This window comes from Pelophylax lessonae, assembly GCF_965119305.1.
Source record: "Pelophylax lessonae genome assembly, chromosome: 4".
Lineage (NCBI taxonomy): Eukaryota > Metazoa > Chordata > Amphibia > Anura > Ranidae > Pelophylax > Pelophylax lessonae.
In genome coordinates, this window is record NC_138771.1 from 639,785,566 (window position 1) to 639,802,506 (window position 16,941).

The 16,941-nt window shown below is 44.9% G+C and overlaps 1 protein-coding gene across 1 annotated transcript in view; it reads left to right on the plus strand.

Moving 5' to 3' along the window:
- Positions 1-16,941, plus strand: part of LOC309552893 (phospholipid scramblase 3-like) — a gene marked incomplete at its 3' end in the record, with an annotated part of 205,367 nt that overhangs the window by 180,054 nt on the left and 8,372 nt on the right. The window contains exon 7 of the mRNA XM_082253801.1: positions 8,812-8,952. Within this exon, the coding sequence (XP_082109927.1) occupies positions 8,812-8,952 (141 nt within the window). The remainder of the gene's footprint in view (positions 1-8,811; positions 8,953-16,941) is intronic.

The window sequence follows — 16,941 nt, forward strand, 5'->3', positions numbered from 1 at the left end:
ATTATCTCTGCTTGGTCTGTGTGAGTGGCACTGGTGGACACTGATTCGTGGCACTGATATGTGGCACTGATACATGGCACTGATACGTGCCACTGGTGGACACTGATTCGTGGCACTGATACGTGGCACTGATATGTGGCACTGGTGGACACTGATTCGTGGCACTGGTGGACACTGATTTGTGGCACTGATTTGTGGCACTGATACGTGGCACTGGTGGACACTGATTCGTGGCACTGATATGTGGCACTGGTGGACACTGATTCGTGGCATTGATACGTGCCACTGGTGGACACTGATACGTGGCACTGGAGGACACTGATTCGTGGCACTGATATGTGGCACTGGTGGACACTGATTCGTGGCACTGATACGTGGCACTGGTGGACACTGATACGTGGCACTGATACGTGGCACTGATACGTGGCACTGGAGGACACTGATTCGTGGCACTGGTGGACACTGATACGAGGCACTGATACGTGGCACTGGTGGGCAATGAAGAAATGAGTAAAAAAATAAATAAAAAGGGGAATTCACAACACATCATATTCTGATTGGCCAAATACAAAGTCGTCTGTTATATAAGTCGCGCAAAATATTTCACAAGTCGCGCTGAAGTCGCGGTAAAGTCGCAGTAAAGTCACAGTAAAGTTGCAGTAAAGTCGCGGTAAAAAGTCGCTCCGACATGGGGCGACTTATGGTCGCGGCAGTGTGAACCGGCTCTAAGTATTCTAAAAGTTTTGATGCAAACAGGAGCAAGGAGATGGGTCTTAAGTTGTTCAGGCTGGTGGGGTCCAGTGAGGGTTTTTTAAGTACTGGGTGGATCAGGGCATGTTTTAGAGGGGAGGGAAAGGTGCCTGTAGAGAGGGAGAGATTGAAGATGTGAGTGAGGGAGCATAAGATAGAAGAAGAGTGACCGTAGTAGATATGAGGGAACAGGATCCAGGGGACAGGTGGTAAGGCAGGCTTCTGAGAAAACTTTAGAGACCTATTAGGTAGTAGCAAAGTCAAAAGAGGAGAGTGTTGAGAGCGGATTTGTACAGGGTATGGTAAGTGGGTTAGATGTCTGTGCAGTGGAGATGTCCCTACGAATTGCATTAATCTTGTTTTTGAAGTGATTAGCAATCTCGTGAGCAGTGAGTAAGTTTCTGGGTGGAGGTAGTTGTGAAGAAAGTAGAGAGTTAAAAGTAGAGAAGAGACGACGAGGACTAGAAGATAGAATATTAATGAGAATGACGAAGTAGGCTTGTTTGGCAGCATTGAGGGAGGAATTGTATTTTAAGAAGGCAGATTTACATTGGGTGAATACATGCTGGGATTTGGTTTTACGCCACACTCGCTCCAGCGCTCAGCTATGTCTCTTAAGGTTTCTGGTTCATCATTTAAATGTTAAAAAGAATACTGTATAACAGAATATGTAAAAAGAAAATAAAAGGACACAAAAATTCTAAATAAACTACAGAATAAAACAGGAATTAGAACAAACCCCAAAAATTTCTTCAAAAAAACATTTAAAATTTTTTATTTATTTTTTCACAGGTACAGTTGTGGAGGAATTTGTGGGTCTAAAAGACCCCAAACCCATCCTCTGCACTTAAAAGGATTCAAAACAGCCAAGTTTTTGGTAAAAAAAAATACGTTGGTGGTACAACTGTATTCGCATAAAAGATGGGAATCGCTCAGGGCACTACTGGGGAGGGAAGCCAGCTAAGGACGCCAAAGACAGTCCGCTCACCTGTATCGCGGAGCTTCCGGGTAGTATGTGGTTTGCGTTCCAGGTACCACTAAAATGAGGCTACGAGTGTCTCAGCTTGACGCGTTTCGTCATCAATGTGTGATGTCTTCGGAAGCTAGGTAGCTTCAATCTAGTTAATAGGGACAGGTAGCTGAGAGGCTATCCAGCACGCATTTATGAGCAATTGTTTTCTTTGCAACACATTTTAGCATCAGTTATTTCGGTTCAATACACCACCTACCACAGGTACTTAACTATTCTTTTCCCAGGACATGCGTTGTGGGTAATACTTGTATTACATTCATTCTCATTGCACACCACTTTGGGTTGTTCGCAGCAGCAGTCCTTTGGTCACATATTTAGTTTTGCACACACGTTTTTTGGCGCGAGTGTCATTTCACTATTTTATACTACAGGAGATGGTCAGATACTGCAGACATACTATAGGAGATGGTCAAAGACAGTAAACCCGCTACAGGAGATGATGAGATATTGAGGACATACTACAGGAGTTGGTCAGGGACTGCAGTCATGTTACATGAGATTGCAAGAGATACAGTAGTTGCAATTACAGCCCCTTTACAAACCAATGCTTCCACATTTGTGCTCCCTACATCCTCCTAAAAAATGACTGGAATGATACTTTATCAATGAACAAAATAAATGAATGAAGGGGATAGCAGCATCCGAATAATAGTGAGGAAATGTACTTGTTTTGGGATCTTTGTGCTTTTTTTAAAGCTGGCCATACACTAGCCGAAAAATATAAATCGTTCAATGGACGTTTTTCATTCAATTTGTCACATATGCCGAGTGCAAACAGTTCGGCCGAGAAACACATCAACCTTTCAATTTATCATTCGTTCTGCAAAATTTTCCAAACTGTTCCTTTGATTTTTCGGCTCTGAAAAGTTAAAAAACATTTTCTATTTGTGCCCATTAACTGGACGAAAAACGAATGATGGGACCAAATGACAGATTTTCGAGCGATTTTGCGGTTACTATATGGCCAGCATTACTCTTTCTCCTCTGTACATCTCATCTCCATCCTCTCTTTAACCCCTTCACTTCCCCCTCCCTATGTAAGTCACCTGTACATTGATGTGCTGTATCGGGTGCACCAACACCAAGCTTCACGTTTTATGGATCAGCATGACAGCCAAGTCAAATGATATTTTCAGAAGAAGAGGTCAGCAATGGGGACTTCCATACTCTCTCAGTTCAGGTTTCCTTTCATATGAAAGTTATGTCATATTGTTATATATACAGTATGAACTGTGTATGTATTATGTTATATTGTTGTTATGGTATTGCTGTATTCTTATATTTTATTATAGTTATGTTATATTGTTATGTATATTTTTTTGTTATAATATTAAAGAGAAAATTCAGTTTGCTTTTTTGTTTTTTTTAAAAAGTCAGCAGCTACAAAGCAGGTACCTGGGGTCAGTGGCTGGGGTCTAGTGCCGCCATCTTGCATACAGGAGCCAGCTGTGACTTCCAGAGGACCCACAACTGGCTCCCCATTGCGCATGCACAAACTCACCCAGCATGATCCTGCAGTGTCCTGTGACATGTGACGTGTCCCAGGAGACAGCAGGGCAAGAGACGCCATCCTCACCTAGATGAGGATTGCAGATGTGGGAGAGTACCAATAAAAATCGGTGCTTTCCCCCCCCACAAAAAATCCTGTAACTGGGTTACAGGCTGGGGAGCAGAAAGCAAACTAGCAGGACTGCACACTTTAATTTATGTTATATTGGTATATATTGCTATATTGTTATGTTATTGTTGTTAAATTATGTCATTGCTATATTGTTCTGTTACATTGTTATGTTATATTATGTTATGGTATTGTTATGTTATAATATTAAATTATATTATATTGGTATATTATGCTTCCTCCCCCCAGCTGAATGTTAGTGCTCAGCCTTCTCACCACATCGGGATTGTCAGGATCGTCACCTCCTCCAGCAATATGAATGTTTCCATTGAGAGAGGTAACAGAGAGCCGGTGTTCAGCGCCAAACTGCCTGTATCTGTTGGATCCAAAAATGACAGTACTATTGAGGTGAGGCTTTTACTGGGTTGGGCAGCGGAAGGGAACTAGAAGCAGAATCTCAATCTAAAATTTATACTCATACATACCAATGAGTCCGAGCACTGGCTCCTCCCCCATATCTCTCAGACAGGCTATCTCTTGCTGAAAACCTTGGACTGAGTCATACGGAGATAAACATAAGGGCACTGCTCTGACTTACCCATTCCTGTGTTTATTTTTGATCTTGAACTGTTGAGCTTTGTAGACAACAGGCTTTTGCAACACAGCAGCTAATAACAGACAAGTTGATATGTGACATACAGTGCCACATGCTGACTGTAAATGTAATGATGAAATATCATGTACAAATATTTTGTATTCTTGCTTTTCAGTTCCTCCTTACTTTCTCTTGGGTAAAGCTCAAGCAAAAGCTTACACACACAAATCAGAGTAGCGACTCCTCCTAACTCCGTACGACTTTATCTACGATTTCACTGACAGACAGCCTGCTTGAAAGGAGACAATTACTGCAGTGCTGGCCCTTTAAATAACCCATTGTACTGTGGGAACTAAATGTTATATATATATATTGTGACAGGAAGTCAGGTAAATCTGTGGATGTAGTCACAGACAGGAGATACATTTCCACCTGGTTTAGAAAGTTCACCAATTACTATAGGGTGTCGGCTGAAAAGGTAGCCAGGACGGCTTAAGGAAGTTGAAAGGCCTTCAGCTGTTCGGAATGAGGAAGTTAAGGCCTCTATAATTTGTCCAAAGGAAGTCTAAGGATTGCTGCCTCCTGACGCTGTGTGAGCTGGGGAGAGGAGGACAGTCAGATGTATGCCTCCCGACGCCGTGTGGGCATGGGAGAAGGATTGCTGCCTCCTGACGCCGTGTGGGTAGAGGAGGACAGTCAGATGTGTGCCTCCCGAAGCTGTGTGAGCATGGAGAAGACCTCCTGGAGCGATGTGCGCTGAGGAGGGTAACAAGTGTGAAGACTACTCAAGGATCGTTTCTATGTGAAAAGAAAGAATTATTTTACAAGTCATGTGTCCACAGATAGCAGCCATCTTGGCCATGACGTATCCAATTTAGGGTGTGCCCCTATCCTCAATTGATCAATTACATTTGGAAGGATTGGGAAACAGAGATTTCGGGCACAAGAGTTTTGTTAAAAAGATTTCTTTTATTCAACACAAAACTAAATATTTTAAAATCATAGAAAAATACAGGCAAATAATTGTGTATTAAGGACACAGTGAGACCACACAACAATGGTCTATGTTGTACAATATCTCAGTGCATAGAACTTATAAAAGTCGATTTACATACAGTTCAAAGTACAAGATCATTAATAGTCATATAATCCTTGGAAACGTATTGTTTGATATCAGAAGAAACGCCGACGGACACCCAAGCAGTATGGTGCCGGTCAGCGGGGTCGACTGAAAGTATAAGTTAACATTCACCATGTAATATATGACCTTTGCTCGACATGTTTCGCTTTCTTAGACAAAAAAGCTTCATCTGGAGCATATCATTTCTTTTGTCTGTACATATAGTAATCAGGCACATATCTCAATTTCCATAGAGAATTCTTTAACGAGGAGGACTGTGCGTTTTGGGAAGCTCAAAAAAGGCAATGTATAGTGACATAGTAGTGAGGGTAGTCACTCCATGTCTCATATCAAACTTAGGAAGGACCAGAGCTTAAATGTAGGGAGCGTGTCTCCTCTGCTTGTATGTCGGCCCTTGCCACGCTGTTCCCAGCTTCCGCACCATGGTGGAGGTTCCCCATCCGGTGAGGACTGTGCGGAAGCTGGGAACAGCGTGGCAAGGGCCGACATACAAGCAGAGGAGACACGCTCCCTACATTTAAGCTCTGGTCCTTCCTAAGTTTGATATGAGACATGGAGTGACTACCCTCACTACTATGTCACTATACATTGCCTTTCTGAGCTTCCCAAAACGCACAGTCCTCCTCGTTAAAGAATTCTCTATGGAAATTGAGATATGTGCCTGATTACTATATGTACAGACAAAAGAAATGATATGCTCCAGATGAAGCTTTTTTGTCTAAGAAAGCGAAACATGTCGAGCAAAGGTCATATATTACATGGTGAATGTTAACTTATACTTTCAGTCGACCCCGCTGACCGGCACCATACTGCTTGGGTGTCCGTCGGCGTTTCTTCTGATATCAAACAATACGTTTCCAAGGATTATATGACTATTAATGATCTTGTACTTTGAACTGTATGTAAATCGACTTTTATAAGTTCTATGCACTGAGATATTGTACAACATAGACCATTGTTGTGTGGTCTCACTGTGTCCTTAATACACAATTATTTGCCTGTATTTTTCTATGATTTTAAAATATTTAGTTTTGTGTTGAATAAAAGAAATCTTTTTAACAAAACTCTTGTGCCCGAAATCTCTGTTTCCCAATCCTTCCAAATGTATGTGAAAAGAAACCAATGAACATTTCCTGTGTGAAGGGGAAATTAATTAAGACTGAAGACTACTCAAGGTGAGGTCTTGGACTATTTCTATGTGGAAAGAAATAAATGAACTGTTTGCTATGTGAAGAGACAAGCAAAGGAATGGTTGCTATGTGAAGAGACAAACAAAGGAATGTGTTCTATGTGAAGAGTAATGGGACATGTTCAATGGACATTTGTTGTGTGAAGAGAAAAACATGGGCTATTGAGTGTCTGCTGTAGGATCAGCAAAGTCTGCCCAACAGTAGGTTGGAGACAGACTTCCTTAGATAGGTTCCTGTGTGTGCGAAGGTAGCCGCCCACAGTGGCAAGGATTTATTTTGTGTTTTATTTTATTTTGATGTTTTTGACGCTTGCAGTCTGGTGAAGAAAATTGCATGAATAAACCAAACTGTTTGCAACCACTTCTCAGCTATCTCCCTGTGTAAACAAACCCCCTCAAGGGGTCATCCATACCCGCCACCGAGCTAATCTCCCACAATATATACGGTATATACGACACATCTCACAAAAGTGAGTACACCCCTCACATTTTTGTAAATATTTTATTATATCTTTTCATGTGACAACACTGAAGAAATGACACTTTGCTACAATGTAAAGTAGTGAGTGTACAGCTTTTATAACAGTGTAAATTTGCTGTCCCCTCAAAATAACTCAACACACAGCCATTAATGTCTAAACCACTGGCAACAAAAGTGAGTACACCCCTAAGTGAAAATGTCCAAATTGGGTCCAATTAGCCATTTTCCCTCCCCGGTGTCATGTGACTCATTAGTGTTACAAGGTCTCAGGTATGAATGGGGAGCAGGTGTGTTACATTTGGTGTTATCGCTCTCACTCTCTCATACTGGAGGATCAACATGGCACCTCATGACAAAGAACTCTTTGAGGATCTGAAAAAAAGAATTGTTGCTCTACATAAAGATGGCCTAGGCTATAAGAAGATTGCCAAGACCCTGAAATTGAGCTGAAGCACGGTGGCCAAGACCATACAGCGGTTTAACAGGACTGGTTCCACTCAGAAAAGGCCTGGTCATGGTCAACCAAAGAAGTTGAGTGCACGTGCTCAGCATCATATCCAGAGGTTGTCTTTGGAAAATAGATCTATGAGTGCTGCCAGCATTGCTGCAGAGGTTGAAGGGGTGGGGGGGTCAGACTGTCAGTGCTCGGACCATACGCCGCACACTGCATCCAATTTGACTGCATGGCTGTCATCCCAGAAGAAAGCCTCTTCTAAAGATGATGCACAAGAAAGCCCACAAACAGTTTGCTGAAGACAAGTAGACCAAGGGCATGGATTACTGGAACCATGTACTGTGGTCTGATAAGACCAAGATAAACGTTTTTGGTTCAGATGGTGTCAAGCGTGTGTAGTGGCAACCAGGTGAGGAGTACAAAGACAAGTGTGTCTTGCCTACAGTCAAGCATGGTGGTGGGAGTGTCATGGTCTGGGGCTGCTTAAGTGCTGCCGGCACTGGGGAGCTACAGATCATTGAGTGAACCATGAATGCCAACATGTACTGTGACATACTGAAGCAGAGCATGATCCCCTCTCTTCGGAGACTGGGTCGCAGGGCAGTATTCCAACATGATAACGACCCCAAACACACCTACAAGTCGACCACTGCCTTGCTAAAGAAACTGAGGGTAAAGGTGATGGACTGGTCAAGCATGTCTCCAGACCTAAACTCTATTGAGCATCTGTGGGGCATCCTCAAACGGAAGGTGGAGGAGCACAAGTTCTCTAACATCCACCAGCTCTGTGATGACATCATGGAGGAATGGAAGAGGACTCCAGTGGCAGCCTGTGAAGCTCTGGTGAACTCCATGCCCAAGAGGGTAAGGCAGTGCTGGAAAATAATGGTGGCCACACAAAATATTGATACTTTGGGCCCAATTTGGACATTATCACTTAGGGGTGTACTCACTTTTGTTGCCAGTGGTTTAGACATTAATGGCTGTGTGTTGAGTTATTTTGAGGGGACAGCAAATGTACACTATTATACAAGCTGTATACTCACTACTTTACATTGTAGCAAAGTGTAATTTCTTCAGTGTTGTCACATGAAAAGATATAATAAAATATTTACAAAAATGTGAGGGGTGTACTCACTTTTCTGAGATACTGTATATATAAGCTACAAATTTCAGCTTGCTGCCTGCATACAAAAAATACAAAATATACATAGACTTCAGAAGCAATAATCCATCTTTTATTAAATTAACACCAACAAATGAGAAGGGTGGGCTAAGGACAATCTGGGTGGGGAGGAAAGGGCTAAATTATGCTTTATGTCCTCCAGTCAGGAAATTACACTGACTTTATCTGACTTTCTGTAGCTTCTAATGCACATTGTGAGAAGCTCACAATATGCAGTGAAAACAGAGTAAGTAATTTCAGTACAGTAGAGGAGCCGGTAAAATTGTGCAAGACTGAAATCAATAAAAACAAACAGCTGCATTGATGTGTATCTTTTCTATCTGCCCGCAGTTCATCTTTAATGTAATCTCCTTCTACCCCTCAGATACTTGGCATGGACGGCTCTCAGCCTGTGGCTTTGATCACCAAGGAGAAGGAAGGGAAGTCTTCTCAGGTCATCTTCCAGTTCCCGTTGAACATGGAGGCCGTTCTGAAAGCCTTGATCCTGGCAGCCTTCCTCTATGTGGTGAGTGGAAAGGTCCAGGCTGGTCCCAGGACTCCTAGAAGGTCAGAATAGTAAGCTAACTAAAAATAGTGTATCCAAACAAAAGCCCCCACCAGTATTGAATGCTCCGTACACCCACTCAGCATAACCCAGCCTGGAGAGGAAAGGAACACAGAGGGCCCGTCCAACCTGTTTGTATACCTCTATGTTAAAAGGGCAATGAAGCAGAAAATGGTCCATAGTCTCCTCCTCACCTGTACATTCCTCCCATTCCATTCCACTGCACAATTTCAAATTGCCCCGAACATAGAGCCTCCCGTGGAAGCACAACCAGGCAAGATCCCTGAATTTAAGGGGGACTCTAGCCAAATTAATTAATCTTAACCCTTCCCTCAAAATTGGGCCTGGGCAATCCCAGTGGGTCATGAAAGACTTCGCTCAAGACTCGGCTCATAAGGACTTTCCTCGGAGCGGATCTGGGATCTTCAGCCGACAGTCGCCACTGCCGCAGAAACTTCAGACACGGAACTACATAGGCTGAAAGCTGACCATGATGACCCCTAAGATTCTTCACTTGGCCACCTTCTTCCCAAAGTCGCAGAAAAGGCCTAAACCAAGATCTAAACATGCCTGCCCATCCAGGAGATCCAGGAGGTTCCACTGCAAGCATACTACCAATGTTACACTTGAGAAATAGCAGTGAAAAGAAAAGAACGGGGTAACCATACCTAAGCCACCCTCCCTCCTGGATAGATAGGTATCATTCCTCTTGATGGGGTTCAGTCTGTTCCCCCACAGCATCTGGAAGAACACACTATAGATCCTAGCATAGAGAGACACTGGCAAGATGCAGACAGGGCTGACATACAAGAAGATCGGTATCAGGTAAGTCTTAATCAGATCAACCTTTTCCCTCAGAGATAATTTCCATCTCTTCCAGCTGACCACCTTAGTATTGGCAACTTCCAGGCTGCCTTCCCAGTTTTTGAGGCCATAATCGCCAGGTCCAAATTCAATGCCTAATATCTTAATTTTTTCCTGGAGCACTGGAAAGGTGTCCGGGAGATCAAACCCCTCACTTTCCTTTCCCATCCAGAAAACTTCACTCTTTTCCTGATTGATCTTGGAGCCTGATGCTTCAGAGTACCGTGATGCAAGAGAGACCACCTCCTCCGCTTCATCTGTCCCAGTGACAATCACTGACACATCATCCGCATAGGCAACAACCCTCAAAGGCGGCTCACCCGGGATTCCCACTGGTACCCCACACAACATGCCGCTCTCTAGCCTCCTGATGAAGGGGTCGATTGCAAACACATAGAGCAGAGGACTCAGGGGACAACCCTGGCGCACCCCAGAGCCAACCTCAAAGGACTGTCCAACCAGACCATTAACAAGAGGGAAGCTTTCTGCCCCCTTATACAAGACTTTTAACCAATCGACAAAACCACCCGGCAGACCGTACTTACTAAAGAGCAACCACAGTTACTCATGGTTGACACGATCGAAAGCCTTTGCCTGATCCAATGCCAGTAAATACTTTCCCCAGCCTGCAGCTCTGCACTGCTCCAAGGCCTCCCGGACAGCTAAAACCGCTGTGAAGGTGCTCCTACCCTGGATCGAACAGTGCTGATGGCGAGAAAGCAAAGACTCTGCTACTGCGATAGGCGCCAGAAAAGTATCTTCGCCAGCACCTTTCTATCGACATTGAGTAGGGTGATGGGTCACCAATTCTCAATCATCGTAGGATCTTTACCTTTTGAAAGAAGAATCACAGTCTCATGGAAGGGGGAAGCACCCCCTCAGCAAGACAACTGTTAAAAACCTCTTCCAAATGTGGGGCCAGAATAGACTTAAAGGCTTTGTAAAACTCAGCCATCAGACCATCCGGTCCAGGTGACTTTTTGATGGCAAGCTGTTCAATTGCCCTCATCACCTCTTCAACTGTGATCTTTTCTGTCAAATTCATCAAAGGGACATCTCCACCATTTAGACCTGGAGTAGAGTCCAAAAAGCTTTCCATCTTGTTTCGGTCAAGCTCTTTCCTCACAAGAAGTTCAGCAAAAGACCTCACGACCTCCAGTATCCCTGACCTGGACTTTGTCAAGGAACCTGTACTATCCTTAAGGCCAACAACCATCTTAACAGCTACACCCTGTTTGCAGTTCTGGTAAGGGTCAGGCTATGGGTATTTCCCATAGTCCCGCTCCAGAACCAAAGAGGTATGCCGGTCATATTGACACTTCCTGAGGAGGATTTTCACTTCAGAGATTGCCCCAGAATCTCCTCCTCTCGAGATAAGAATATCCAGCTTCCTCCACAAACGGTGGTAGGTCATGTATCTATTAAACTGTTTTTTATTGGCTAGGCCCCTGAAGAATCCAGCAATCCTCTTTTTGGTCAGCTCCCACCACTCAGCCTTGCTGCTACAAAAGTCCAGGATGGTCACCTGTGCCTGAAAGAATTCCTCAAAGGATTGTCTAACATGTTCTTCCTCAAGGAGTGTCAAATTTAATTGCCAGATGCCCTTGCCCCTCCGAGGGAAGTCTGAAGCATTCAAGACCACAGATAGCATACAGTGATCAGAGAATTCCACTGCCCGCACCACTGGGGGTGAGAAAGCAGAGGCCTCCTAAAAAAAAAAAAACTATCTATCCTACTCTGACTACTACCTCGATGAAAGGTGAACCCTGTGTCATCCGGAAGTTGCTTAATGTGCACATCCACAAGACCAGCATCCCTAACCATACTATTTAAAAAAACGCTATCATATCCCAGCCTGTCTTTGAAGTCCTTCCTATCCTTGGGCCTAGTCACAGTATTAAAGTCACCTCCAAAAACCACTTGCCGGGAAGTAAAAATAAATGGCTTGAGCCTTGTAAAAAGACATTTCCTGTCCCACTTTGTGTGCGGCCCATAAACATTAATTAGGCGCAGGTCCTGCCCTCCCACAAGAACGTCTAAGACCATACATCTCCCAATCTCCACCTCAATAACCCGCTGGACAGTTACCATGTCGGTTTTAAACAACACCGCCACCCCGCCGTAAGGCTCGGCCGCAAGAGACCAGTAAGATGGACCATACCTCCACTCTCTCTTGGCCATATGAATATTTGCCAAGGAGGTGAGCCTAGTCTCCTGCAAAAATAAAATTTAAGCATCTAATTGGCTGAACAAAAAGAAGGCCATAGAACGAGCTCTTACCGACTTAATGCTGGCGACATTTATTGTCACCACTTTTAACGGAGGGGGAACCGCCATTTGAGTTATTGGGTGGATTGCTTCTTAGCTCCCCTCTGCTGTTCATCACCAGAAGCCTCTCTCTTTCTTGAAGCCTCTTCCAACTCCATTTCAATTTCTGAATTCTGCTCAGAAGAATCCCCAGATGAGGAGATCTCAAGCAGAAGCCCTTTACCGATTGGAGACAGTCACTGGGGCATCCTGTCCCTGTTCCATCCTCACCGTCTGTCTCTTTCACCTCACAACCTTCCTTCTCTCCTCCAGGTACTGCAGGTCAGATTCAGAGATGCTTTCATCTCTTGTTTTCTTCTTCTTTGAAGTCTTCACAGAAGACTTCTTTGCAGAGGAAGCCGCAGCAGCACCCTTTTTGGTACCCTCTACCACTCCTGGTGGGGGGGGACCTTCCCTTAAGTCAGACCTAGGAGGGGAAGACTCATGGGGCAAGACTGACTCGGGGGGCACAGACTTAGAAGGTTCTGACACAAGAGGAGCGGGTACAGTAGGCTGGGGGACACAGAAACAGACACAGAAGGAATACTTACAGATACAGGAGGGGTGGGCACAGGGACTAGGGAGGGATCTTGAACAAGACCAGGGGAGTCAGTCCCCGCAGAGGAGGGTGGTACACCAGGGGCCTCATCCTCCAACCTGTCCAGCCTTAACAGATCATCTATCACCTCTCTATCCATATTATGCCAGGCTTCAGGACATCGGCTGTAGGGGTGGCCAAGGCGCAGGCACGGGTTGCACCTTATCGCCTGGGTGCAGTCCCTGGCCACATGACCCTGTCCCCAACACACTGAACAGATCAATGCTGAACAAGAGGAGCAAAAATGGCCCTTTTCTCCACAGCGGTGACACAGTTTTGGCTGACCGGGATAAAAAATAGTCATCCTATCCCTCCCTATAAAGGCAGAGGAGGGCAGGTGACGGATAACATTCCCATCCCTTGCCAACCTGACCGTTACCGACCAACCCCCGGTCCAGATTCCACGCTTATCATGAATTTTATCTGGCCTGGTCAAAACCTCCCCATAATTTTTCAACCAGACCTCTAAGTCCCGAGCAGGAACACTCTCATTTGTGAGGATAATAGTAATTTTCTTTACTGTTGACCTTTTGAGAAACTGCCACTGGCACCAGACCTTTCCATTCGGGTCTTGACCTGCACCGAGCGAGAGTTTCACCCTGTGGTCTGGTGAAACTAACTGTGTATTCCCGGCTTCCAGCCACATGTATCAAGGCATATAGGTCATTAGCCCCAAAACCCATATCCAAAATCAGGTCTACCACCATACTCCATGCTAGAGGGACTGCACCACCTTCCCATTTAAGGAGGACTACGTTCTGCCTTGGACCCCCAGCAGAAGCCAAAGACCCAAGACCAGATCCAATGGTGCTCATAGTGGCAGCCTGCGAGGGAAAACCCCAATTGGAAGCGGAGCTCTTCCTTGATTGTATCCCTGGCTTGATGATATTGCCAGGAGCACAGCTTTCCACCTGAGCAAATGTAGGTTTATTAGAGCCAAGAACCCATACTGATGTCACATTAGCTGGTAAATTACTATTATTATTATTACCAGCTTGGACTGAACCAGCAGCATTATCAGTTACACATACAATGGTGGGATCCACCACACCTGCAATGTTATTAGATGTAGTGACTGTTTCTAATGTAGTACCAGGTGCTTCCTGCTGCTGCGCTGTAGAGTCCTGTTCAACTGTGACTGAAACAGTTTCAGCAGAAGCATGGTTAATCGGCTCTTCTGGAATATGTGGTTCGTCAGCGGAAATGTCATTTTTTATACTTAACTTTTCCTGATTAGAGACATCAGCAGCAGGCACAACATTGCTGAGCATAGGGGTATCACACTGAGTGTCATTAGGAAACCCATCATTAGGCAAGGTGTTAAAAGGCACAAAAAAACAGTTTTATCTTTTACATGGGGCTTGATAGCCTTACTTTATCAGGCACACTGTCAGATAAGTCCTCCACACCACCAAACACCAGATGATCTCCCCGCATTGGAGACTCCATTACCTGGATCACTTTCAACATGCCTCCTGAGCCCTGAGATGGCAATGGGCTGCTTACCTCACCTTGAGGGGGAAGGGGGTCAGAACTGGGGGTCTCCTCCTCCACCTCCATCTTTGCAAACCTTTGGTCGTTGCTAAACTTCTCCCTGAAAGGACCATCTCTCCCTTCCATCATGGCCACGATGGTTTCCTGATGTTCCACACGGACCTTAGCCAATTGGACCTCTGAATCCATGGATCCACGGTTCCGGCTGAACAAGCCTTAACGCTGCTTTCTCAGGTGCTTTAAATCCGCTCTAAGCTTGTAGAGCTTGTCTCTTTCCTTATTGAGGACTTTGATCCCGGCCACCACTCGCTCCCGAATGGATCCAGCATCTTCATCCTCACCAGGGGCAGAGAGATCACCAACCACGGGCTGCACAGGAGCAGGCATGCCATCCATCCGCCCAGGAGATGGCCGAGAGCCTCCAGCAGGAGAGGCCCCGCTGGCCTCCATGGCCTCCCCAGATAGGAGCCAGGAGGGCTGGGAGGGATTTTACCACACTCCCCTCTCACACAGAACACCTGCAGCAGCTCCAGACACGCAGCAAGAGAACCTTCCAGCAGCCACACCCGAAGCTGAATGATGGAAAACTACTCCTCCCACTGACACCAATGATGGGGTACTATTCCTCCCGCTGACACCAATGATCGGGCACGATTCCTCCAATTGACACCAATAATGGGGCACTATTTATCCCATTGACACCAATGATGGGGCACTATTCTACCTCCTACTGACTATAGGTGCTATGTACTTTTTTTTTAATCCCACTAACCACCAAGCCTGAGACATTGTTTCTCCCACTGACACTGGGGCATGTTGTTCTCCTACTGGCAACAGCCAGGCCCTCCTAAAGTCTGGAGAACGATAAATTGGCTCTTTCATTCAAAAGTTTTGAGACACTTGCACTAGGGAATGGTGAGGGGAGGGCATTAGCCCAGGGGACAGGACGAAGTGAAACTAGTATCAGAGAGGCTTACACGGGTAATAGCACAGCAAGTTTATGGTGTCTGATCTTAGGCAGGGCTTATTAACATTAAACATTTAAAATGGTTTACAGCAGTGGTGGGCAACTTACTAGATAAGAGGGGTCCTCGAATGTGGCCCCTGACATCCCCAGAGGTCCACACATATTATGTAGTGCTATAGAAGATTGACAGAGACTGCCAACATATAGCTGGAGATGGTCAGAGACTGGGGACATGCTATAGGTGTGGTTGAAGGATGGAGATCCTTAATGACTCCTAGAGATCACTTCCATCACAGCACCTTCACAAAACAATGCTCACTCCACTGGCTGCTGCCTGAGAGCCACACCATAAGTAAAAAAGGGATGCAAGTTGGGAATGACTGGCATACAGGTTCACATTGTACAGCTTGACACTGCACCATGCACCATTCATAGAATGGCTTGTATTTCTTTCAAAGAAATGTGTGCATGTGCGCAGCTCAGTTTACAGTGTCGGCCCGGTCTCTGAGTATCGGGATTTTTGCCTCCTGCGCATGCACAGGAGTGACGTCACCTCCCACTGGCCAATGAAGAGGCCCTAAGAAGAAGATGTCAGCGCCGTCGCAGGACCGTTAGACAGGTAATTATGAAGACTTTAGTTCCATTATAAAATGTTTATTTCCTAGGATTGTCAGCACCAACTAGTGGCAAAATATAATGCAGTCTTTTTTTTTTTTACCACTTGCGGACCGCCCACCATGTATTTATGTCGGTATTTTGACATTAAATACCGGGGTTATGGCAGCAGATAGCTGCCAAAAGCCCGGTATTTTTTTAAACGGTGGGCGCTCCACCGCAGGATCACTTTTATTTGCGGTGGGAGAGTTGCCCCCCCTGTCCCGCCGTTTCCCGAGTCGTTTTCCCCGCTTACCGGAGCCGACTGGTCCTCTCCCCTCCTAGGCAGGAAGTCCAGTGAGGGCAAGATGGCCCCCCACTCTACTCTATAGGCTTGGAGGACCAGAGCGACGTCATACGTGGCTTCCCAGCAACGGTCTTAAAGAGCCCATTTTTTTTATCATGAAATGTCTTTTTGACCCCAGATCTCCCAATAAAGAGGTCCTGTCATGCTTATTTTTATTACAAGGGATGTTTACATTCCTTGTAATAGGAATAAAAATGATAATTTATTTTTTAAAAATGGTGAAAAAATTAAAAATAATAAATAAAATAAATAGGAAAAAAAATAAAATAAAAGCGCCCTGTCCCCGTTAGCTCGCACGCAGAAGCGAACGCATATGGAAGCCCCGCCCACATATGTAAACAGTGTTCAAACCACACATGTGAGGTATCGTCACGAGCGAGAGCAATAATTTGAGCCCTAGACCCCCTCTGTAACTCTAAGCCGGCAACCTGTAGAAATTTTTAAAGTGTCGCCTATGGCGTTTTTTAAGTACCAAAAGTTTGTCGCCATTCCGCGAGCGTGCGCAATTTTGAAGCATGACATGTTCGGTATCTATTTACTCGGCGTAACGTTACCTTTACGTTATGGAGAAAAATTGGGCTAACTCTACTGTTTTCTTATTTTTTTAATTAAAAAAAGTGATTTTTTTCCAAAAAAAAAAAATGCGTTTGGAAGACCGCTGCATAAATACGGTGTGATACAAAATATTGCAATGATCTCCATTTTATTCTCTAGGGTCTCTGCTAAAAAAAATATATGATGTTTGGGGGTTCTAAGTAG